The sequence below is a fragment of the Dromiciops gliroides genome, chromosome 1, assembly GCF_019393635.1.
Source record: "Dromiciops gliroides isolate mDroGli1 chromosome 1, mDroGli1.pri, whole genome shotgun sequence".
Classification (NCBI taxonomy): domain Eukaryota; kingdom Metazoa; phylum Chordata; class Mammalia; order Microbiotheria; family Microbiotheriidae; genus Dromiciops; species Dromiciops gliroides.
In genome coordinates this window covers 525246224-525269061 of record NC_057861.1, presented here as the reverse complement: position 1 = coordinate 525269061, position 22838 = coordinate 525246224, and the positions used below count along the sequence as shown (strand labels likewise).

At 45.9% G+C, this 22838-nt stretch overlaps 1 protein-coding gene across 6 annotated transcripts; it reads left to right on the top strand.

Moving 5' to 3' along the window:
• The first annotated feature begins 702 nt into the window (after positions 1 to 702).
• ZNF48 (zinc finger protein 48) lies at positions 703 to 7455 on the top strand. Of its 6 annotated transcripts, none has more exons than XM_043978383.1 (3): positions 703 to 1774; positions 4107 to 4200; positions 4906 to 7455. In XM_043978383.1, exons 2-3 carry the CDS (start codon positions 4122 to 4124, stop codon positions 6705 to 6707), a joined length of 1881 nt encoding a protein of 626 aa, XP_043834318.1. In that variant the 5' UTR covers positions 703 to 1774; positions 4107 to 4121; the 3' UTR covers positions 6708 to 7455. The 6 variants fall into 6 exon arrangements, with proteins under 6 accessions (XP_043834318.1, XP_043834316.1, XP_043834321.1 ...); XM_043978381.1 differs by having other exon boundaries at positions 4107 to 4206; XM_043978384.1 differs by lacking the exon at positions 703 to 1774 and adding an exon at positions 1874 to 2292.
• Positions 7456 to 22838: the final 15383 nt, after the last annotated feature.

The window sequence follows — 22838 nt, the reverse complement described above, 5'->3', positions numbered from 1 at the left end:
AATCATAACCATAAATATCTGGCACTGGAGCAATTTTTAAAACTTGTTTTATCTGAAGTTCCTCCCATCTATTATCTCATTTTATCTTCATAATGATACTTATTTGTCTCAAGTATCCACCCATTAAAATCCCTCCCCTCCCCCCCCCCCCCCCAAAAAAAAGAAAGAACTGGCCTGGGCTGACATTCTCACACACACCCCTCCTAGTTCCAAGGAGCCAACTGATCAGGGGACAAGGCATGCATCTGACTAAACTGGGAAGGCACTTTATTCTTTCAGTCTCTCTGGGTGTCTGGGTTTCTGTTTCTGTCTCCAGCACTTCCTTTGTCTGTCTCTTGGTTTCCTTCTCAGACTCCTTCTGTGAGTCTGTCTCTGCCTCTTTTTTTTTTTTTTTTTTTGTGGATCGTCGTGTCTCTCCCTATCTCTGTGACTCAGTGTCTGCTTTCGGATTGGTCACTTGTACGTCTATTCCTCAGTCTTCTCATTGCCTTTTCCTGCGCTCTCTCTTCTCCCCCCCCCCCCATCTCTTTTGTCTTTTGTGTCTCTTGTTGCTGAGAGTCTCTGTCTCTGCCCCTGTCCCCGCTGTCCCTTTGTCTCGGTCTCTCGCCCTCCCCTGCCTGTCTCTCTCGCTCTCATCTCCCTCACCCTTTGTCTCTGTCTCTGAGCTCCACCCCCTTCCTCTTGCCCCATGTCTCTGTTTCTCAGTCTCTGTCTCCTCCCTTTGTCTGTCTCTGCCCAGCCTCTCCTTCCCTCGGGTCTCTAGTTTTTCCGACTGGCTTCTCTGTCTCCGTCTCCCTCTCCTTCTGTCTCGACCCTGCCTGCCTGCCTCCTTTTTCCTAGGGTCTCAGTCGGTCTGTCCGTCCGGATCCCTCGGCTCCGAGCCCCACCCCCTTCCTCTGATCCCAGGTCCCCGTCTCTCGTCGGCTTTCTTTGTCTCGGTCCCCCTCCCTTTCCCCTCTTATCTCCCGCTCCCCATCCTTATCTCCCTCCATTCTCCTCCCCTTCCCTCCCCCACTTTCCCTATCTCTGAGTCTCAGTCTCCTCTCTCTTTCCTCCCAGTTTCCCGGGCTGTCTCCCTCTCCCTTGCTCTCCCTGTCTCTCTCCCGTGTCTCTGCTTCTCTCTCTCCCTGGGTCAGGGTCTCTTGGCCCCGGCCTGCTTGCCGGTTCTCCTGGAGGGTCAGAGCCAGGCGGAGACCCAAGGAGAGTCTCCCACCCCCCACCCCTACCCCCGAGGCCGGCCGAGGCTGAACTCCTCCCCACCCCCTCCCCGTCCAGCTCCTGCTCCCGTGGTGCTGCTGCGAGAGTAAATCGGTTAATACCACCGAGTTCGGGCCACCACTCGGCGCCTAGAGGGGCCCCACGGCCGACGGAAGGCCATTTTCGGACCCCTCCTTCCGCCAGGCCGGATCGCATCCTTAGCCACTCAGCTCAGCCGCCGGTCGGCTAACACCAACGAGACAGCTCGCCTCGCCCTTCTAGAGCGGCCCCATCGCGGAGAGGAGGTCGCTTCCGCTTCCCGTCCCCGCCCCCACGCCTGGCTCTCAGCCTCCCGGACGCCTGGGTCCCTAGTTCCGTCCGCCCCACTCAGACCTCCGGGCCCCTGGGCCCAGCAGGGCGGCCCGTTCTCCGACTCCTGCTAGCTCTCCCCCCCAATCCGGGGGCGGGGACCTGAAGGAGGGACAGCCCCTAGTTGGGGGCGGGGAGGGAAAACAAGGCAACGGGATCGCCGGGGTCCGAGGGAGGACGCGAGGGAGCGCCCGGAGGCCACGCCGAGGTGAGGGGGTCCTGGGGGCAGGGCTGGGGGGGCGCGGGGCGGGGCTGGGCGGGGCGCGCGGACTCGCCGCCCTCCCCGGCCAATACAGGATAAGCTTCCTGCTGTCACTGAGGGAGGAGCGCGGGAGGAGCGCGGGAGGACCCCGCATCTCAGCGCTCCTGCCCGGAGCCGAGCGGCCGCCTGCAGTTAACCGGAAAGCGGCCTCGGGTCGTGGGAGGCCCCGGGCAAGCGGCCGCCCCTGGAGTGTAACTTTCTACGGCCGGACAGTGGAGGGCTGTCCTGGACCCTGGACCTCTGGACCTGGGAGGAGGGGCGGCCCGCACACAGTAGGCGCTCACTGTACTTGGGGTTGGACTAAACCCAGGATTCGTCACTTTTTTTTGGGGGGGGGGGCAGCGCTTAGCACTCTGCCCGTCATGTAGTAGACACTTAATAAATGCTTTTTGATCAGACTTGAGATTGGACTAGACCCGGGACTCTTCACCTTTCCCCGCCTCTCTCACTTAGCACAGTGCCTGGTAGGTAGTAGGCGTTTAATAAATAAATACTTGTTTTCTTGGGGCGGAACTGGACCTGGAGGTTCTTAACCCTTTTCTTTTTTTTAGGGGGGAGGGGTGCACCGTGCCTGGCATAGGTTAGGCACTTAATTAATACTTGTTGACTTGACTTCAGTTTGTACTAGATCTAGCGGTTATTCATCTTTTTCGTGTGTGTGCAGCCAACACTTAGCACAGTACTTGGCACATAGATAACTCCTGGCTTTTTTCTTAAGAGTGTTTTGTTTGTTTCCAAATATACATAGAGAGCTAATAAAAAAAACCTCACTTTTAGTCTATTAGGCAAAATTGGAAACTTTTCAGTTTTCTAAATTTGCATGAATTAATCATCAGGATTCTTGATTTGTTAGCGACTCGAGATGTGTAGAATTATTTTATTAGTTGTGGCCACTAACTTCAATCATTGTGGATGAAATCACCTTTGATGTCACTGCAAAGTGTGTCAGAATTTTATTTAAAAAAAATAATAAAGTTGGGTTTTTGGGGGAAGTTCCTATCCCAGAACTTACATCATAAAATCCCAAGTGAACAGAACTTTAGCAATCTTTTAGTTCATACTCCCAATTTTGCAAATAATGAAACTGAAGAGTATATAACCTACCATCAGATGGGAATAAAAGTAACTGCTCACACTTCAATTGAGGTTTCAGGCATAAGGGCCCTTTCCTCACAACAACTCAGTGAGCTTGATGGTCAAAGTATTACTATGTAAAGATTCTGCATGAAACCCTTTCCAGTCCTCCTTAAGGTTAGTCGCTTCTCTCTAAGATTATTTCCAATTTAGATTTTATCTGCCTTCTTTGGCTGCAATTTGTCCTGACCCCTTTAGAGCAAGAGCTTCTTGGGGCTAGAGATTGTGTTTGTTTTCCCTTAGGTCCTTACCATTTACCATAGCACTTGCCAGGTGCTTAATAAATGCTTGTTGACTTATCTCCATTTTACAGATGAAGGCAGAGTGAGTGAAACTCAGAGAGTTAAAATGACTTGTCCAAGGTCACACAGTAAAGAAAGTTTTAAAATGCTTAAAAAAATAAGATACATAGGATTTCAAAGGAAATCAATTCTAATGAAATAGAGTTTTCAAAATAAATTTTTTAAAAAGTTCACAGACCAGGGGGCGGCTAGGTGGTGCAGTAGATAAAGCACTGGCCCTGGATTCAGGAGGACCTGAGTTCAAATTCGACCGCAGACACTTGACACTAGCTGTGTGACCCTGGGCAAGTCACTTAACCCCCATTGCCCTGCAAAAGACCAAAAACAAACAAAAAGTTCACAGACCGAGGGGCAGCTAGGTGGTACAGTGGATAAAGCACCAACCCTGGATTCAGGAGGATCTGAGTTCAAATGTGACTTGCCCAGGGTCACACAGCTAGTAAGTGTCGAGTGTCAGGTCACATTTGAACTCAGATCCTCCTGAATCCAGGGCTGGTACTTTATCCACTGCGCCACCTAGCTGCCCCCAGATGATCTGTTCTGGCTCCCAAATTCTCCCATCCTAAATTACTTAAATTCTCCATTTCCCATCTCTAAAATGTGCATGAACTATCTCATGTTGCTGTTGTGAGGAAAATGCTTTGTAAACCTTAAAGTGCTATATAGATATGAGTTATTATGCACCTTAAAATATTCGGTAAACAGGAACTATTTGTTGCTGTGGAAGAAAAACTCGCTGCCCTGGTCAGGATAAAATTATGTTTTGAGTCAGTAGGAAGCAGAAGAAATTAGTGGGGTTGTATGGCCCCTAAGGGTTGTTTTTTTTTTTTTAAACTCTCCAGAATATCCTCCCTGGGATGGAGCAAGGGGCTGAGCCATGGGACCCAGATCTTCAAGGCTCAGAGGAGAGAGAGCTCCTCAGAAGCACCCGAACAGGTGAAGGTAACATGGCATCACTTATCTGTCAGACCTTGGATACAGAAAGGTATATGACGAGGCCTCTCCCTTAAATAGCTTTCCAGGCTGGTTGAGAAGATGGGATAATCCCAAAAAAGAAGCCCTACCACCCTCTCTTGTGCTGAAATCTTAATATGATGATGCCTCACTGGATCACGAGGGTTTGGGGAAGCACAGCTGATAGAGCACCAGCTCTGACAGGTCCCTAGAAACCAGAATGTTTCACTGGCTGCATTTAAGAGCTGTGAGAAAAGTGCCTTGGAGACCCTGAAGTGCTAAATATACATAGAATAATACTGTTAGTTATTAAGCACAGGCCTAGTGATGGAAATGCATAGCTGTGATCACAGACATGCACCAGAAACTTAACAGCAGAGATTGGCTACCAGATGATGGATTTTTTTCAGCTGTAACAACTGATGAAGACCGTATACTAAGGTATAGAGAGGGAGACTGATCTGCCTCTGTGTTCCTTAGACACACAAGCATTTTGAAGGTATGCCAGGTGAACCAGGTGGTCAGTGTCAGGTGAGGTGAGCAGCTTATATGATGTGGCAAGCCAGAGAAAGGAAAGCTCACTCATACCTTGTCTGGTCAAGGAAAGTTTCCCAAAAGAGGTGAGTCTCCAGCAAAGGGGCTGCAGGGGAAGGGGCAGGGTCTACAATTCCCCATTTCTCTTGACAGGTATGGGGAGTGAGAATGAAGATCACCCTCATCACGATGGGCTGAATTTTGAGGATGATCCCCAACAGGTATCTGGCCTGGGTTTCAAGGAAACTCAAGATGTGGCCGTAGGCCGGGATGAAGGAGATAGCGCCATCAAATTAGAGCCAGATGGGACCTGGGAAGATATATGGGCAAGTGCAAGCCATGGGAAACCCCGTTCTCGAGTTCCCAGACCTCTCTCAGAAACACGGAGGGCACAGGTAGGGGAGAGGGCACCTGTGTGTGGTGAATGTGGGAAAAGCTTCCGGCAGATGTCAGACCTGGTTAAACACCAGCGCACACATACGGGTGAGAAGCCCTACAAGTGTGGGGTATGTGGTAAGGGTTTTGGGGACAGCTCAGCACGCATCAAGCACCAGCGAACACACAGTGGGGAAAAGCCATACCGGCCCCGCCCACCAGCTCCAGGTCCCCCTCGGACTCCGAGACCTCGAATCCCTGCTGGGGAGCGCCCCACCATTTGTGGTGAATGTGGCAAGAGCTTTCGGCAGAGTTCAGACCTGGTGAAACACCAGCGCACACACACAGGTGAGAAGCCATACAAATGTGCTGTCTGTGGCAAGGGCTTTGGGGACAGTTCAGCACGCATCAAGCACCAGCGGACACACAGGGGTGAACGGCCTCCCCGCACAGTCTCAGCCCGGCGAGTGGCCCGGGCTCCTTCCTCCATCCCACAGGGTTCAGCAGCTGGACCCAAGGACAAGCCCCACATGTGTCCTGAGTGTGGGAAGCGCTTTGTGTTGAGCTGCAGCCTCCTGAGCCACCAGCGCAGCCACTTGGGGCCAAAACCGTTTGGATGTGACGTGTGTGGAAAGGAGTTTGCCCGTGGATCCGACCTTGTAAAGCACCTGCGTGTGCACACAGGTGAAAAGCCCTACCTGTGCCCAGAGTGTGGCAAGGGCTTTGCGGACAGCTCAGCCCGTGTCAAGCACCTTCGTACACACAGTGGTGAACGGCCCCATGGCTGCCCCGAGTGTGGCCGAACCTTTAGCCTTGGTTCTACCCTCCTGCGACATCGACTCACCCACCTGGAACCACAGGCCTTTGCGATTCATGGATACCCTTTGGCTCCCCACAGCCCCAGCCCACCCCCCAACTCAAGTCCTCCACCGGTTCCCCATGGCCCTAGTCCCCCACTTGTCCCACGTAGTCCTCCCCATCCTGGGGAGGGCCCTTTTGGGCTCCCTGGTCTAGAACCAGAGCCAGAGGGCCCCCAGGTTGGAGAGCCGCCCCCGCCAGCAGTGGACAAGCCTCACAAGTGTCCTGAGTGTGGGAAGGGATTCCGTCGAGGTTCAGACCTGGTAAAGCACCATCGTGTGCACACGGGTGAAAAGCCCTACCTGTGCCCTGAGTGTGGAAAAGGCTTTGCTGACAGCTCAGCCCGTGTTAAGCACCTGCGCACCCATCGAGGTGAACGGGCCCGCCCAGCACCAACCCCCCCAGCAGCCCTCCTTCGGCCCCACAATCCTCCTGGCACAGCAGCCCCTGCTCCCCGGCCTCGGGGCAGACCTCCTGGCACAAGCCGGACTCATACCTGTGGGTACTGTGGGAAAGAGTTCCCTCGAAGCTCAGACCTGGTGAAACATCGGCGTACGCACACAGGAGAGAAACCCTACAAGTGTGCAGAGTGTGGCAAGGGCTTTGGAGACAGCTCAGCCCGCATCAAGCACCAGCGTGGACATCTGGCGCTACGGCCCTACGGAACAGGGCCCAACAGAGCTCGGCCCCCCAAGGCAGAGCTGGGGACTGGACTAGAATGATGGAGCCAGAGGGATGGGTCCAGAAGGGGGATGGGAGGGAATCTGCTGTTGCCTGAGGTAGGGAGTAAGGGAAGTGATAACCAGAGGGGGAAAGGAGAGGCAGGAGGCAGAGAGCCAGAGAAGAGGAGGTCAGGGAATGTAGGGCTTCTCCAGCTCCAAGCCTCCACCATTCCCCGCTGGTGACATCAGGGCTCCCATTAACACTGCCGGGGGGAAGACCAGTGTGGGTACTGTCTTCCATGCCAGCTGGGGCTTTGACTTCTATTTCAGGGCTTTTCCTCTGAACTGGTTATCCGGGGACAGAATTAGACTAGTGTTCCATGAAGCCAGACCAATCCTTGGGTGGGCCAGTGTACTTGGCCCACCCTCCCCAATCAGCCACCATGCAACCTCATGACTTTAGGTGAGAAGGGGACCTGACAAGATTGTGGAATATAGTAGTACCATTCTATACCCTGTGATTTGAGAAACCACACATGCCATGCCCTGCTGCTGATGGTTCTGTAGAGTCATTTTCGTGTACATGATGATGGGTAGCAGTGTCCAGTCTTCAGTTCCTCAGGACTGCAGAAGGGGCCAGGTGGCTGTGGGTGGAGAAAGCAGGGGAGAGGCCTAGCAATGTGAATGAACCTTCAAGGAGAACTTTTTTTCCATCCCCCCTCTTCCCCCCAAAAAAGAGGCTAGGTAGGCAATAAGGGTTTTATCTCTGGGATCTCTGTTGACACTATCTCATCTCCAATAAACTGTCTCTTGTCTTGAAACTGTGTGGGTTTTTGTACAGGGATTGAGGAGGAAGAGACAGGAAATTGTCAACGGTATGAAGCATCTGTTACTTGCTCGACACTTGGAAGTGCTGGGGGTACAAAGACCAAAATGAATCTGTCCCTGCTCTCCAATTAGCTTGCAGTCTGTTGGAGGTAGTATGTAGACAGGCAGTGGAAACACATTCATTCTTCATATGCCCGATACTTTCAAGGTAAGATACCAGGGATTCCAAAACAAAACGAAAACCAATGCCCTCATTGGAAGGAGTTGACATTCTACTAGAATTTGCATTTACCCAGTAAACTTTGGAGGTAGCTTGGGTGGGGTGGATAAAGAAGTGGAAAGACTTGGGCCCCAGCTCTTGCCTCCAACATGGGTAAGTCACTTAACTGCTCTAGGTTCCTTTTCTCTCTCCTTCATGAAATGCTGGAACTGGAAGAGATGAAGCTTCCCTGGCTTCCCTCAATTCTGAAATATCCCATCTTATATGAGAAGCCTTTCCCAACCCCCATTCTAGTTCCTTCTGTTAATTTAACTTGTATAGGGGGCAGCTAGGTGGCACAGTGGATAAAGCACCGGACCTGGACTCAGGAGGACCTGAGTTCAAATCCAACCTCAGACACTTGACCCTTACTAGCTGCGTGACCCTGGGCAAGTCACTTAACCCTCATTGCTCCACAGGGGTGAAAAAAATAACTTGTATATAGCTTGCATGCTTATCTGTGTGCAGCTTCCCCTGTGGACAGGAACTACCTGTTGTAAGCCTTTCTTTGTACCTACAGCAAGGCTTATTGACTGATTACGCGCCTGCCATCTCTGCCATCCTTGCGTCCTCTGATCGTTAGAACCCCTCCGACTCTCCTTGGTATATGAGATTATTGTAACTGAGCACGGGATCCTTTGGGGCACCCCAGTCCCAGACACCACACCCACGAAAGAAAGTCCTAAAAGCCACTGTCAGGGGGCGGGGCTTGTTACCATGACGATGGTGGGGGGGGTCCCTTGGTGCGGCGGGGCGGGAACAAAATGGAACAATCAGTTCTCCGGGTCTGCTAGGCCCGCCTTTGCACATCCTTGCCAATGAGGACAGCTGGGCCGCGTCTCAAGCCCACCTCCCCAGTTAAATGCTGCGGGAGCAAAATTCGAGAGGCTCCAAGGTATTAGGAGCCATGTATTTGGCTCCATACAAATAAATCCTGCCTAGAATTACATGCAGCATGGGAGAAGCAGGATGTGCTGCTAACTTCTGCTAGGTGGAGATCATGGGTGGGTCAAAAAAGGAGGAAATGAATTTATTGCATTAGAAGGGTAAAGTCCCAGCCAATGAGGTCCGAACTTGGGCTGTCTGGCTGACTGTGGACCGCTTAAGCCATTGGGACTGCAGTTCTTCCTCATCCCGCTCTTTCAATCAATCGCTGTGCTTAGATTGCCCTTCTTCCCACTCTTTTGCCGCGGGCTGTTGTCTTCTGCCCAGAGTTTCTTAGGCAGTGAGGAGGCCCATAGGCCTGGATAGGCCAATCACGTCCAAGAAAGAGACCAATCAGATCCAGGGGATTGAGCAAAGGCGCTTGGCCAAGGATAAAGCACAGACTACATTTCCCAGAGTGCCAAAGCGCCTGGCTCACTTCCGATTTCCGGGGGGCTAGTCTGGCGATGACAAAGGGCCGGTCTAGGTCTTTAGAGGACTACGTCGCATGGGGCAGTGGAGGTCATCTGGTTTTCCTGCACTGTGCAGACCAGAAACCATTGCCTCGTAGTATAGTGGAGAGTGTGTTAGAGAGATGTGGATCCTTGTCCCAGCTCTTCTAAACTATCTAGTTGAGCTTCTTTGGAATTATAATAGTTAATATTTATATAGTGCTTACTATGTGCCAACCACTGTTTTTTTTGTTTTTTGGGGTTTTTTTGTGGGGCAATGGGGGTTAAGTGACTTGCCCAGGGTCACACAGTTAGTAAGTGTCAAGTGTCTGAGGCTGGATTTGAACTCAGGTACTCCTGAATCCAGGGCCCATGCTTTATCCACTGCACCACCTAGCTGCCCCCTTGTTTTTTGTTGGGTTTTTTTTGGTGCCAACCACTGTTAAGCAGTTTACAATTAATATCTCATTTGATCCTCACAACAAATCTGGGAGGCAGGTGCGATTATTACCCCTATTTTACAGATGAGAAAATTGAGGCAAAGGTTAAATGATTTGCCCAAGGTCACACAGTTAGTAAATGTCAGAGGTCACATTTGAACACAGATCCTCCTGATGCCAGGCTCAACACTATAGTGTCACCTAGTTGCCCCTCTCTGGGCCTTAGCTTTCTTTCCAAAGTGAGAAGATTATACTAGAATGTAGTTCTTCTAAATCTTAAGATTCTAAGATGCTGTGATTGTGAGGATCAACTGAGATAAGATTTGTGCTTAGCACAGTGCCTGTCATATAGTAAGCTCTTTTTTTTTTCTTTCTTTTTTTTTTTTTTAAGTGAGGCAGTTGGGGTTAAGTGACTTGCCCAGGGTCACACAGCTAGTAACTGTTAAGTGTCTGAGGCCGGATTTGAACTCAGGTACTCCTGAGTCCAGGGCTGGTGCTCTATCCGCTGCACCATCTAGCTGCCCCCTATAGTAAGCTCTTAATAAAGGCTTGTTCCCTGTCCCTTAACCTTCTAGGACTCCTACTAGAGGATCTGGAGATAAAGCCTCTCTTGGAATGTCAGGCCTCTAGCCTTGTGCTGGGACACAGTCTAGCAGCAAGCCTGGTCTTGGACCAGAACACACACCTGCCCAGGTTGTTGGTCTCTGCCACCCTACCTAATGCAGCTGCCAGGCTTGAATTTGAAAAAAACATCAGTAGGTCCATGTTCTGCTTAAAGGGCATTATGTAGAGTTCAATTAGATGCTTTTTTAATTTTCTTTTTTGTTTAGTTCAATTAGATTTTTTTTTAATTAAATTTTTTTTGTTGGGCAATGAGGGTTAAGTGACTTGCCCAGGGTCACACAGCTATTAAGTGTCAAGTGTCTGAGGCATGATTTGAACTCAGGTCCTCCTGAATCCAGGTCCAGTGCTTTATCCATTATGCCACCTGGCTGCCCCCTCAATTACATTTAACAATATCTTTAAAAGTGCCAACTTTGGTTAAGATCCTTTGTTGCTGTGGAAAAAAAAAGAAAGATAGTAAGATTTGCTCTCAAGGAGGTTAACATCTTAGTTGACCAGGAGGAAAGGAACTCCAAATCTATTACTCACTCCATAATAACACAGTGAAAGAAATCAGCATTCATTGTAGCTATTTTGTGGGTGGTAGAGGAAAAGGATTGGTAGTTAGATGGTGAGACCCATTTCTGTCCAGTGGCTCCTTGAGTTATTTTTTTTTAAGTATGTTATTATTTTCCAGTTACATATAAGGATAGTTTTCAACATTTGTTTTCACAGGATTTTCAGTTCCAAATTTTTTTCTCCCATTCCTCCCCAAGACAGAAAGCAGTCTGATATAGGTTGCATATGTACAATCACATTAAACAGTATTTCTACATTTGTCATCTTGTGAAAAAAGAATCAGAGCACAAGGAGAAAACCTCAAAAAAGAAGGGAAAAAGACAGTCCAAAAGTAGAAACAGTATGGTTCAATCTGCATTCATAATTCACAGTTCTTTTTTTCTGGATGTTGAGAAAATTTTCTATCATGAGTTCTTTGAAACTGTTTTGGATCGTTGCACTGCTAAGGAGAGGCAAGTCTATCCCCATTGTTCATCACACAATGTTGCTGTTACTGTATGAAATGTTCTCCTGGTTCTGCTCCTATCAGTCAGCATAAGTTCATGTAAGTCCTTCCAGGTTTCTCTGAACTCCTCCTGCTCATCGTTTCTTACGGCACAATAGTATTGCATTACATTCATATGCCACAACTTGTTCAGTCATTCCCCTATTGATGGACATTCCCTTGATGTCCAATTCTTTGCTACCACAAAGAGAACTGCTATAAATATTTTTGTACATGTGGATCCTTTTCCGTTTTCTATGGTCTCTTTGGGATACAGACCTAGCAGTGGTACCACTGGGTCAAAGGGTATGAACAGTCCCATAGACCTTTGGGCATAGTTCCAAATTGTTCTCCAGAATAGTTAGATCAGTTCACAGCTCCACCAACAATGCATTAGTGTTCTAATTTTTCTACAGCTTCTCCAACATTATTTTCCTTTTTTGTCATATTAGCCAATCTGATAGGTGTGAGGTAGTACCTCAGAGTTGTTTTAATTTGAATTTCTCTGATCGATAGTGATTTAGAGCATTTTTTCATATGGCAATAGATAGCTTTGACTTCTTCATCAGAAAACTGCTTGTTCATATCCTTTGACCATTTCTCAATTGGAGAATGACTTGGATTCTTATAAATTTGATTTAGTTCCCTATATATTTTAGAAATGAGGCCTTGCACAGTGGATAAAGCACTGGCCTTGGATTCAGGAGGACCTGAGTTCAAATCCAGCCTCAGACACTTGACACTTAACTAGCTGTGTGACCCTGGGAAAGTCACTTAACCCTCATTGCCCTACCAAAAAAAAAAAAAAAGAAAGAAATGAGGCCTGTATCAGAAATGTTGGCTGTAAAAATTGTTTCCCGGTTTTCTGCCTCCCTTCTAATTTTGACTGCATTGCTTCTGTTTGTACAAAAACTTCTTAATTTAATGTAATCAAAGTTTTCCATCTTGTATTTTATAATATTCTCTATCTCTTGTTTGGACATAAATTGTTTTCCTCTCCATAGATCTGAGAGGTAAAATATTCCTTACTCTTCTAATTCATCTATGGTATCACCCTTTATGTCTAAATCTTGAACCCATTTTGACGAGTCACTTGTTATGTACCAGTTACCCTACTACTTGGCAGGAGGTAAAGATGGAGGAGATAAAGCAGCATGAAATGAATTCACTTTACCAGAAAGGTTCTAGGTGGAATTTTTCATCAGAGTCAAAGATAGAGGTACCTGGTCCCTTCATTAGAAGAAAAACAGACCACATCTTGACACGCTCCTGCCCAAGCTTTGGTTTTCAGTGGGTCCTTCTGTGGTCTTGTGGATTTTGAATTTGAGATCAAGTCCCAGTTAGACCTGACCTTGAATTGGGGTCTCATTGAATTGAGGAAGGTTTTTTGAGTTCCAGCTTTAAAAAAAAAATATTTTAGTTAACCAAAATTTTTCTTTCCCTCCTATCTCCCTCCCCTGCCCCACCCTTGAAAAGAAAAAGAAAACCTTTGTAACAAATATTCATAGTCAAGCAAAACTAATCCCCTCTATTGGCCATGTACAAAAATATAGGTCTCATTCAATATCCTGGGTGTATCATTTCTGTCAGTGATATGGGCTTAGAATCAATCAGAAGGAGTTTCTCCTGTGAGAAGCAAACTCAAAGATGACCAGATAACAGGACAGACATACTGAGGAAGTAAAGGAAGATATATATATCAGGAATGTTAACTGGGTGTGTTAATGTTAACCTGGCTGGAGCCAGGAGACAGAGATAACCCCAAAGGTCAGAACTATCAAATAAAAAATCCCCCACGACTCCATCGTTCAGGAAAATGACAGGCATCCAACCTTTCCCCACCCCACCCAAAAAATAAACTTTCTAGGTTGTTGTGGTTTCAAATTATTTATTTATTTATTTATTTTTTGTGGGACAGTTAGGGTTAAGTGTCCTTACAATTTGAACTCAGGTCCTCCTGAATCCAGGGCTGGTGCTTTATCCACTGCACAACCTAACTGCCCCAGAAACTTTATAGTTTCAAGTGGACCCCTATCTACCCTCTTTAAAAGTGTTGTCCTTGGACAGCTAGGTGGCACAGTGGATAGAGCACTGACCCTGGATTCAGGAGGACCTGAGTTTGAATCCCACCTCAGACACTTAACACTTACTAGCTGTATGACCCTGGGCAAGTCATTTAACCCCTATTGCCCTGCAAAAAAAAAAAATGTTGATTTTTGGGCAGCTAGATGGCACAGTGGTTAAAGCACTGGCCCTGGATTCAGGAGTACCTGAGTTCAAATCTGGCCTCAGACACTTGACACTTACTAGCTGTGTGACCCTGGGCAAGTCACTTAAACCCCATTGCCCCACCAAAAAACCAAACCAAAACAAAACAAACGAAAAAAAGTGTTGTCCTTCTGGTTTGGGGAGGTCAAAGTTCTAGACTTTCCTCCAGGCCACATAACCTTGTGCCAAATAAAAGCTTTCCTTCATCTTTGATCAGGAAGTGTGCAAATTTTAATTCTTTTTTTTTTTTCAGCAACAAACATTTATTTTATTTTCCAGTTACATGTAAGGGTAGTTTTCAACATTAATTTTCATAAGATTTAGAGTTCCAAATTTTTCTCCCTCCCTCCCTCCCTTTTCTTCCTGCTCCACAAGATCGCAATAAGGTTAGATATGTACAATCCACAAGTGTTCTTTTTATCAGTTCTTTCTATAGGGGTGCGTAGTAAGCTTCCTCATTAGTTCCTTGGGATTGTCTTGGATCATTGCATTTCTGAGAGTAGTTAAGTCATTCACAATTGCTCATTGAACAATACTGCTGTCACTACACACAATGTCCTCCTAGCTCTGCTCACTTCACTATACATCGATATTCATTAGTCTTTCCAGGTTTTTCGGGGATCATCCTGTTTGTCATTTCCTGTAGCACAAGACCATTCCACTACAATCATATAACACAGCTTTTTCCATCATTCCTCAATTGATGGACATTTCCTTGATTCTCAATTCTTAGCCTCCACCAAGAGTTGCTATAAATATTTTTTGTACAATTTTTCCCCCTTTTTTCTTTTTCATGATTACTATTGTTAACTGTTTCCCTTCCATCCTATTCCCTTCCCCTGATATTTATTCTATTATCCATCTTCTTTCATCCTATCACTCTTCAAAAGGGATTTGCTTCTGTCTGTCCCCTCCCCCACTCTGCCCTTCCTTCTTTTGCCCCTCTCTCTTTATCCCCTTCCCCTCCTATTTTCCTGCAAGGTTAGAGAGATTACTCCACCCATTTGAGTGTGTACATTATTCCCTCCTTGAGCTAATTCTAATGAGATTGAGGTCTTTGAGCCAATTCTGATGAGTGTTAGGCTCATTTACTGCCCAGATCAAACAGATTACTCCATCCAGTTGGGTGTGTCGGTTAGTCCCTCCTTGAGGCAGCTCTGATGAGTTTAAGGTCTTTGAGCCTTTTCTGAGTGTAAAATTCATTTACTGCCCTGCTCCTCTCCCATCTCTTCCCCAACTCCATAAGCCTTTTCCTGTTACTTTCATGTAGGATTTCACTTCTGCCCTTCCCCCTCTCCCAGCGAATTCCCTTCACCCCTCAATTTAACCCTAAAGATGTTATCGTCTAGCTAAGTGACACAGTGGACAAATCATCACCCCTGGACCCAGGGGGATCCCAGCCAAAACCTGGCCTCAGACACAAGACAGTTGCCTACTGTACGACCCCAGGTATGTCCTCCAACTCCAATTTTTTATGGTTCTCTAGGGTCTTGTATTTGAAAGTCAAATTTGCCATTTAGTTCAGGTCTTTTCATCACAAATATCTGAAAGTCTTCTTTTTCATTAAAGTCCCATTTTTTTCTACTGATAGATTATGCTGAGTTTTGCTGGGTAGGTGATTCTTGGTTGTAATCCTATTTCCTTTGCCCTTTGGAACATCATATTCCATGCCTTCTGGTCCTTTAATGTAGAAGCTGCTAGATCTTGTGCTATCCTGACTGGGGCTCCACAGTACTTGAATTCTCTCTTTTTGGCAGCTTGCAATATTTTCTCCTTGACCTGAGAGCTCTGGAATTTGGCTATAATATTCCTAGGAGTTTTCTTTTTGGGATTTCTTTCTGGAGGTGATCAGTGGATTCTTTCAATTTCTATTTTAGCTTCTTCTTCTAGAATTTCAGGGCAATTTTCCCTGAGAATATCTTGGAAGATGGTGTCTAAGCTCTTTTCTTGATCATGGTTTTCAGGTAGACCAATAATTTTCAAATTATCTCTCCTGGACCTATTTTCCAGGTCAGCAGTTTTTCCCAGAAGATATTTCACATCACCCTCTATTTTTTTATTCATTTGGATTTGCTTTATTGTGTCTTGGTTTCTCATAAAGTCACTGGCTTCCATTTGTTCAATCCTTATTCTTATGCAATTATTTTCATCAGAGAGCTTTTGTACCTCCTTTTCCATTTGGCCAATTTGACTTTTCAAGCTGTTGACTTTTTTCTCATGTTTTTCCTGCATCACCCTCATTTCTCTTTCCATTTTTTCCTCTACCTCTCTAACTTTATCTTCAAAGTCCTTTTTGAGCACCTCTGTGGCCTGAGACCAATTCGTATTTTTCTTGGAAGCTTTAGATATAGGGGCCCTGATGTTGACATCTTTCTCTGAGGGTGCCTTTGGTCTTCCTTGTTACTGAAGAAACTTTCTATGGTCCTCACCTTTCTCTGTCTGCTCATCTTGCCTTTCTTTTACTAGACTTTTAGCTCCTTAAAGTGGGGCACTGTTTCCAGGCTGCAGTATCCCAAGTTTAAGAAGTCCTAGGTGGTATAATTTAAGGAGAATCAGGTTCTTCCCTCGCCCGGCCTGTTTCATGGTCCTAGATGACCCCAGACCAACTTGCTAATCAACCAGCTTTTTGTGTTATGGTTGTTAGCTCTGACAACCCTGTACCCCTTCCCCAGCTGGGCCACTGATACTGGAGCCTACCTCCTGGTTCTCAGCAGGGGTATAAAATCCAAGTTCTGCCTTAGCACCAACATAGACCCCTGTAGTCTCCCCCCTGCCCAGGGCTCAGCCCACTCACCAGACTGTGAGCTTAGTTCTAGACAACACTGGCGCTTCAGCTGATTCAGAGGCTCTGGGGGGGTCTGCTTTTCTGGTGAGGCCTTCTTGGGACTGGATCTGTGTCAGGGTGACTGTGGGGTTGGGCTCCACTCATGTATCAGCACAGTAGCTCCCTCCTTCTGACCTTCCAAGCTGTTCTTGATTAGAAGATGATTTTAGCACATTCTTCTGTGAGTTTTGCTGCTCCAGGCATTTTCCTATGGTGTTATTTGGATGTTTTTTGGAGCAATCGTGTCATGAGTTTGGGAGCTCACTGCCTTTCCTCTGCCATCTTGGCTCTGCCCCAGAAGTCCCTTAATTCTTTAATAGAGAAAATCCAAGAACCAATATTTCTCCATCCACCCCTCCACATCAGGAAACAGGTAGCAGGCTTCATCCTTGTTCCTCTAGAATCTTGACTTGTCATTACTGTTGATCATTAAGTTTTTCAAACTGGTTTGTCTTACAACAATTGTATAAATTGTTCTATTTCTGCCTACTTCGCTTTGCATCAGTTCATATAAGTCTTCCTGGGTTTCTCTGAACCCTTTCGTCATTTCTTATAACACAAGAGTATTCTGTTACATTCACATACCACAATAAGTTCAGCCATTCCTCATTCTTCACTGCCACAAAAAGAGCTGCTATAGATAATTTTTTTGTATGTATAGGTTCTTATTTGCACGATTTGGGGTATATCCCTGCTAGTGGTCTTACTAGTTCAAAGGGTATGAACAGTTTAGTATCCAAGTCCTTCTTGAAACCAATCCTGGTAATCTTTACTTTGTTTTGTTTTGTTTTGTTTTTTGGTTTGGCATTGAGGGTTAAGTGATTTGCCCAGGGTCACACAGCTAGTAAGTGTCAAGTATCTGAGGTGGATTTAAACTCAGGTCCTCCGGAATCCAGGGCTGGTGCTTTATCTACTGTGCCACCTAGCTGTTCCTGAACCTTTACTTTTGGATACAGGGCTTTCACCTTCTGATACTTTCTTGATTATGGAACTCTAGCCTACACTGGGCTCAACCTCCACACTAGCCCCTGGCCCTCTGGGTTCAGAGACCCTTCCCACTCAAATATATTTAACTTTGTAGTTCTGCCAGTGCTATAGTTCCTGTGCCTTGGTGTGGCATCCACTACCTCCCTCCCCTCTATCCAGTCTCAACAAAGTAAACCACAGAGCACATGTGCCAGGATTTGTTTTTAAAATTTATTTTACTTTATTTTTTTTTTGGTGAGGCAATTGGGGTTAAGTGACTTGCCTAGGGTCACACAGCTAGTAAGTGTCAAGTGTCTGAGGCCGGATTTGAACTCAGGTCCTCCTGAATCCAGGGCCAGTGCTAAATTTATTTTTAAAGATTTCCAGGTGCTCTTTGTTTTTGTTTTTTTTTTTCCAAATGCCACAATCATTTCCTATGACCACCAGTTACCTCTAGAAGCAGATACCAGCTCTGTTTAGCACTTAAAGCCCTTGTGAAAGGCTCCCACCTGCCTTTCCCCTTTCTGATGATTTCTTCCTTTCTTCCTTCTTGTTGTTTCTCATTAAAACTATTCCAGGGCCCACCTGTGATACTTTACACAATCCATTCCCCCAACTTTAGATCAAAGCTTCCTAAACTGTGGGTTTTTCGACCCTATATGAGGTTGAGGAACTGAATGTGGGGGTCACAAAAATTTGGCAACAAAGGTTATGTATACCTTTTTTATATACCTATTCACCTGAGGTCGAATAAAAGTTTCTCAGATGAAAAGGGGTGGAGAGTGAAAAAAGTTTAAGCTGTTGTCTAGGTTGCAGTCCTTCCTTACCTATGCCTTTTAGAATCCCTAGTATCCTTCAAAGCTCAGTGAAAGCACCACCTTTCACATTAGGCTTATCCAAGGTCCTTCCATAGACTAATATTTCCCAGCTACCAAATTACCTTTTTTTTTTTTTTTTTTAGTGAGGCAATTGGGGTTAAGTGACTTGCCCAGGGTCACACAGCTAGTAAGTGTTAAGTGTCTGAGATCAGATTTGAACTCAGGTACTCCTGACTCCAGGGCCGGTGTTCTATCCACTGCGCCACCTAGCTGCCCACCAAATTACCTTTTAGCATGGAACTGAGGGGTTGTACTCATGGGGGAAAGTCTCCCTTATCAATCCCCTTTACATAAACAAAACTGAAGTGATTTAGAGTTAGAAAGAAATTTAAGAGACTACTACAGATTCTTATTTTGTAGATGAGTAAATTGAACCGTAAAAGACAAACTATTTTTCATCTATTTTTATCTCTGTATTTCCAGTGGTTCTCACAGTGCCCGGCATTTAGTAGGCACTTAATAAATGCTCAGCCAAATGATTGAAGGAGGCCATCTGGATCTAGAACTGAAGTTCTTTTGATTCCAGAGTCAATACTCAATTCGCTTATACCACAGTGAAAAAAATCCACCAAATCTTTGACTGGGTGGCACACACACACACACACACACACACACACACACACACACACACACACACACACCCCTCAGTTTCTGGAAGAATTAATGCACTCAATTTGGGGGGCCATGTGGGTCTGATCTTCCTGATTACTGAATAATTCTACTAGACCCAGACCAGACCATTAAACTATGCTTCATCTTGCCACCTGCTTTGCTGCTTGAAGTATTTATACCTTTCCCTCCCAATCCACACCCCAGCCCACCTTATCTGCTGGCCACCTCTTGCTCTAGGCCAAATAACCAAATCAACAACACCATTGTTCCTGGAAAAGGGATGTCAGCTGCCTCCTGCATCAAATCAGACAAAGTTGATGCTTGGAGGACAGAGAATGTCAGCTTCAGAGCAGTGAAAATATGGATTTGGGACCCACCATTGACACACACTGGCTGGTGAGCCTGGGCAAGTCAACTTAACCTCTTAGAATTCTAAACATTTCTCTAAAATTTCGAGGAAAGTTTCAAGGAAAGACTTTCATGAACTGATGCAAAGTGAAGTGAGCAGAACCAGGAGAACATTATACACAATTATACAGCAACACAGAATGATGATCAACTATGAATGACTTAGCTTTTCTCAGTGATACAAAGGTCAAAAACAATCCTAAAGGACTGATGATAAAAAATGCTATCTGCTTCCAGAGAAGGAACTGATGGAGTCTGAATGCAAAGTGGGAAGTATACTATTTTCACTTTATTTTTTTCATGTTTTTTTTTTCCTTTTGGTCTGTTTCTTCTTTCACAACATGGCTAATACAGAAATATGTTTTACATGATTGCACATATATAACTTAACTTGCTTACTGTCTTAGAGAGGAGGGAGGTGAGGTAGGAAATTTGGAACTCAAAAAGTTTTAAAATGGATGCTAAAATTTATATCTACATGTAATTAGAAAAAATAAAATAGTATTATAAAAATAAAATTACAGGTTGTAGGGGCAATGCTGACCTCTAAAGGGGTGGGAGGCATTCCCTTTCTTGACTCTCCCTTGTTATGAATTATCTCCCTCTATTAAAATGTAAACTCCTTGAGGGCCAGCAACTATTTCATTTTTGTTCTGTATTTGTGACTCCAATTCTTTTTTTCCATTTATTTTCATTTTTTAAAATAAAAGTATTTTATTATTTTCTAGTTACATGTAGAGATAGTTTTCAGCATTTATTTATATAAGATTTCAAATTTCAAATTTTTCTCCCTCCCTCCCCTCCTCCCCTAGACAGCAGGCAATCTGATATAGGTTATATATATGTGACTCCAATTCTTAGCACTGTGGTTGGTATATGTAGTACTTCTTAAATGCTTTGTTTGCTTTCATTTATTCATTGGGCACTTTCAGCTTCTTCCAAGGTCAGTATAGTGAAAAAAGAGCTGGATTGGGAGTCAGAAGATTTGCTCCCTGCTCTGACACAAGCTGTGTGAGGTTATATTAAGTTACTTTACTGTACCTTAGTTTTGCTGTTGGGGAAATGGGGATATACTTAAATGTATATTTAATTGAATTACACAACCTACTTCACAAAGCTTTTGAACCAAGTGCTTTTTTGCTGCTTTTATACCCTGAAGGATCAGCATGGGTGTCAGCAATTCCCAGATGAAGAAACTCCCTCAAACAATAAAGGTCTGAGGCCTTTTCTTCAATTTAAAGTTTTAGAGAGTTTCCTAAAGCATAAAGAGGTTAAGTGACTTGCCCAGGGTCACATAGTCAGCTTGTGTAAAGCCCAGGATAGGAGCCCCCCTTTTCTTTGTTCCAAGTCCAATTCTCCAGTCACCCTGTATACTTTTTGACATGGGACTGTACCAGGGAAAAAATACTAGTTCTTGGATTTCCTCTGTTAAAGAATTAAAATTTGCACACATTCTGATTAATGATATAAGCAAGGTTTTTATTCAACACTAGTAAAGTCTAGAACTTTTACCTCCCTGAATCAGACAAAGGACAATACTTTTATAGAGGGTAGATGGGGTGAACACCTGAAAACTGGAAAGTTCCCTTTTGGGGTGGGGTGGAGAAAGCTTGGATTCCTGTCATATTCCTGAGAGTTGAGGGTTTGTTTGGTGGTTTTGTTTTGTTTTTTTTTTTTTTTTGGCATGACAGTCCTGACCTCTGTGGTTCTTTCTTTCTTCTAGCTCTGGTTAGGTAGTAGCCATGTCTAAGTGACTTTCCTGCAATAGAATTTTATCTCCCCTTGCTTCTTAGGTGTGTCTGTCCTGATATGGGTCAGTCTAAACTTTAATAGTCCCTTGATTCCTGTATATGACTGTCCTGTTATTTGGTCATCTCTGGTTTTGCTTCTCACAGGAGAAACTTCTTCTGATTTATTCTAAGCCCCATGTCAGGGCTTATCATATCAGGACTAACACACCTAAGAAGTAAGGGGAGATAAAATTCTATAGCAGGAAAGTCAATTAGTTGTGGCTACTACCTAACCTGACCGGAGCTAGAAGACAGAACCCCAGAGGTCAGGACCATCATTCCAAAAAAATCAACCTCCACTCTCAGGAATATGACAAGCATCCAGCCAGGCTTTCCCCACCCAACCCCAAAAGGGAATTTTCCAGTTTTCAAGTGGATACCCCTCTATCCTCTATCCTCTATCAAAGCTTTGCCTTTCCTCTGAGGAGAATGTTTCTAAGCCCTCCTACCTGAGGGGTGAGGTCTTTGACTTAATTCTAATTGGACTGTGTGTGAGTGTAATTCTTTTTTTTTTGGGGGGGGGGACAATGAGGGTTAAGCGACTTGCCCAGGGTCACACATCTTTTAAGTGTCAAGTGTCTGAGGCTGGATTTGAACTCAGGCCCTCTTGAATCCAGGGCTGGTGCTCTATCCACTGTACCACTTAGCTGCTCCCAGAATGTAATGCTTTATTGAGTAATACCTAAGGACCACCACCTCTCCCCCTAAGACGGGGACCAAGCTTGTTCTTTGTTCTTTTGCAATATTTATTTTTCAACAAGAATTTATTAAGCACCATTGGGTGCAGAGAACTGTGCTAAGCATCCTGTGAGACTTTGATGAGATGTACTACTAGCTTCTTCATAAAATTAGAGTTTATGGGTTACAGGTATACAACATACTGGAGCAACTATGATACACAATAATGCATGCTAAATGCACAAACAGGTTTGCTCCTTGCAAGAGAAAGTAAGAACAATTACCTGCATTTTACAGATGGGACAGATGTGAAACCAAAAGACCTGAGAGGGTGGGTAATTACTAACTCAAGGTCACACAATTTGGGTCATATTCAGAAGTGAAACCTTGAAGGGCTGAAATAAAGGAGAGGGAGGAAGGAGGGGACTACTCTAGAGGGATGAGAAGGAGAAAGAAAGGACAGAGGAGAAAGGAGGGATGGAAGAGGGAAGGATAGAGGAGGAGAAAGGGATGATGAAAGAGGGGAAAGGAGAGATGAAGCTGAGGAAAGGAGGGAAGGAAGAGGGGAAAGGAAGGATGAAGTTGAGGAAAAGAGGGGTGGAGGTGGGAAAAGGAGGGATAATGCTGTATAAGTGAGGGCAAGAGGCTGAAATGCCCATGGTCCTTGTGGGGGCCAGTGTCACAGTGAAGGAATGTCAGAACTCGAAGGGGACTTTGTAGGCCATCTGTCTAGTTCCACGCCCTGGTTTTACAGAGTAGGCAAGTGACTTGCCCAAGGTCACAAGGATAGTATGGAGTAGAGCTAGGATTCTAACCCAGGTCTGCCAGTCCAGCTCTTTCCAGGACCACGTTGCTCTGTAGGCCACTGAGGACTGCAGTGGGAGGACAGAATCGGGGATGGGGACCCTGGCAGGAGCTCCGGCTTTGGGGGTGAGGCGGCGCAGGGAAGCCTCAGGGTGGAGATGGGGTCGGGCGCCCCAGTGTCCAAGCGCTGGGCGGTCCCACGCCGGGGAGGGGTCAGCGGCAGGAGGAGGAGGAGGAGGAAAAGGAAAAGGAGGAGGGAAGGAGACTGCCGGGTCAGTTCAGGGGCGGGCTCTCGCGCTCCTCCCTCCCCCGCGAGGCGGTACGGGGCTGGAGGGGGCGGGGCCCTAGCGCTGCCACCAATCGGCAGCGCGCTGCTCCGGCACCGCCCCCGCCC

Excerpts from the sequence above, each read along its gene's own strand:
- ZNF48 (XM_043978381.1), top strand. The coding sequence starts at position 4,122 with ATGGAGCAAGGGGCTGAGCCATGGGACCCAGATCTTCAAGGCTCAGAG. Across the intron at positions 4,207-4,905 it reads AAGCACCCGAACAGGTGAAG|GTATGGGGAGTGAGAATGAA; the intron begins GTAACATGGCAT and ends TTCTCTTGACAG.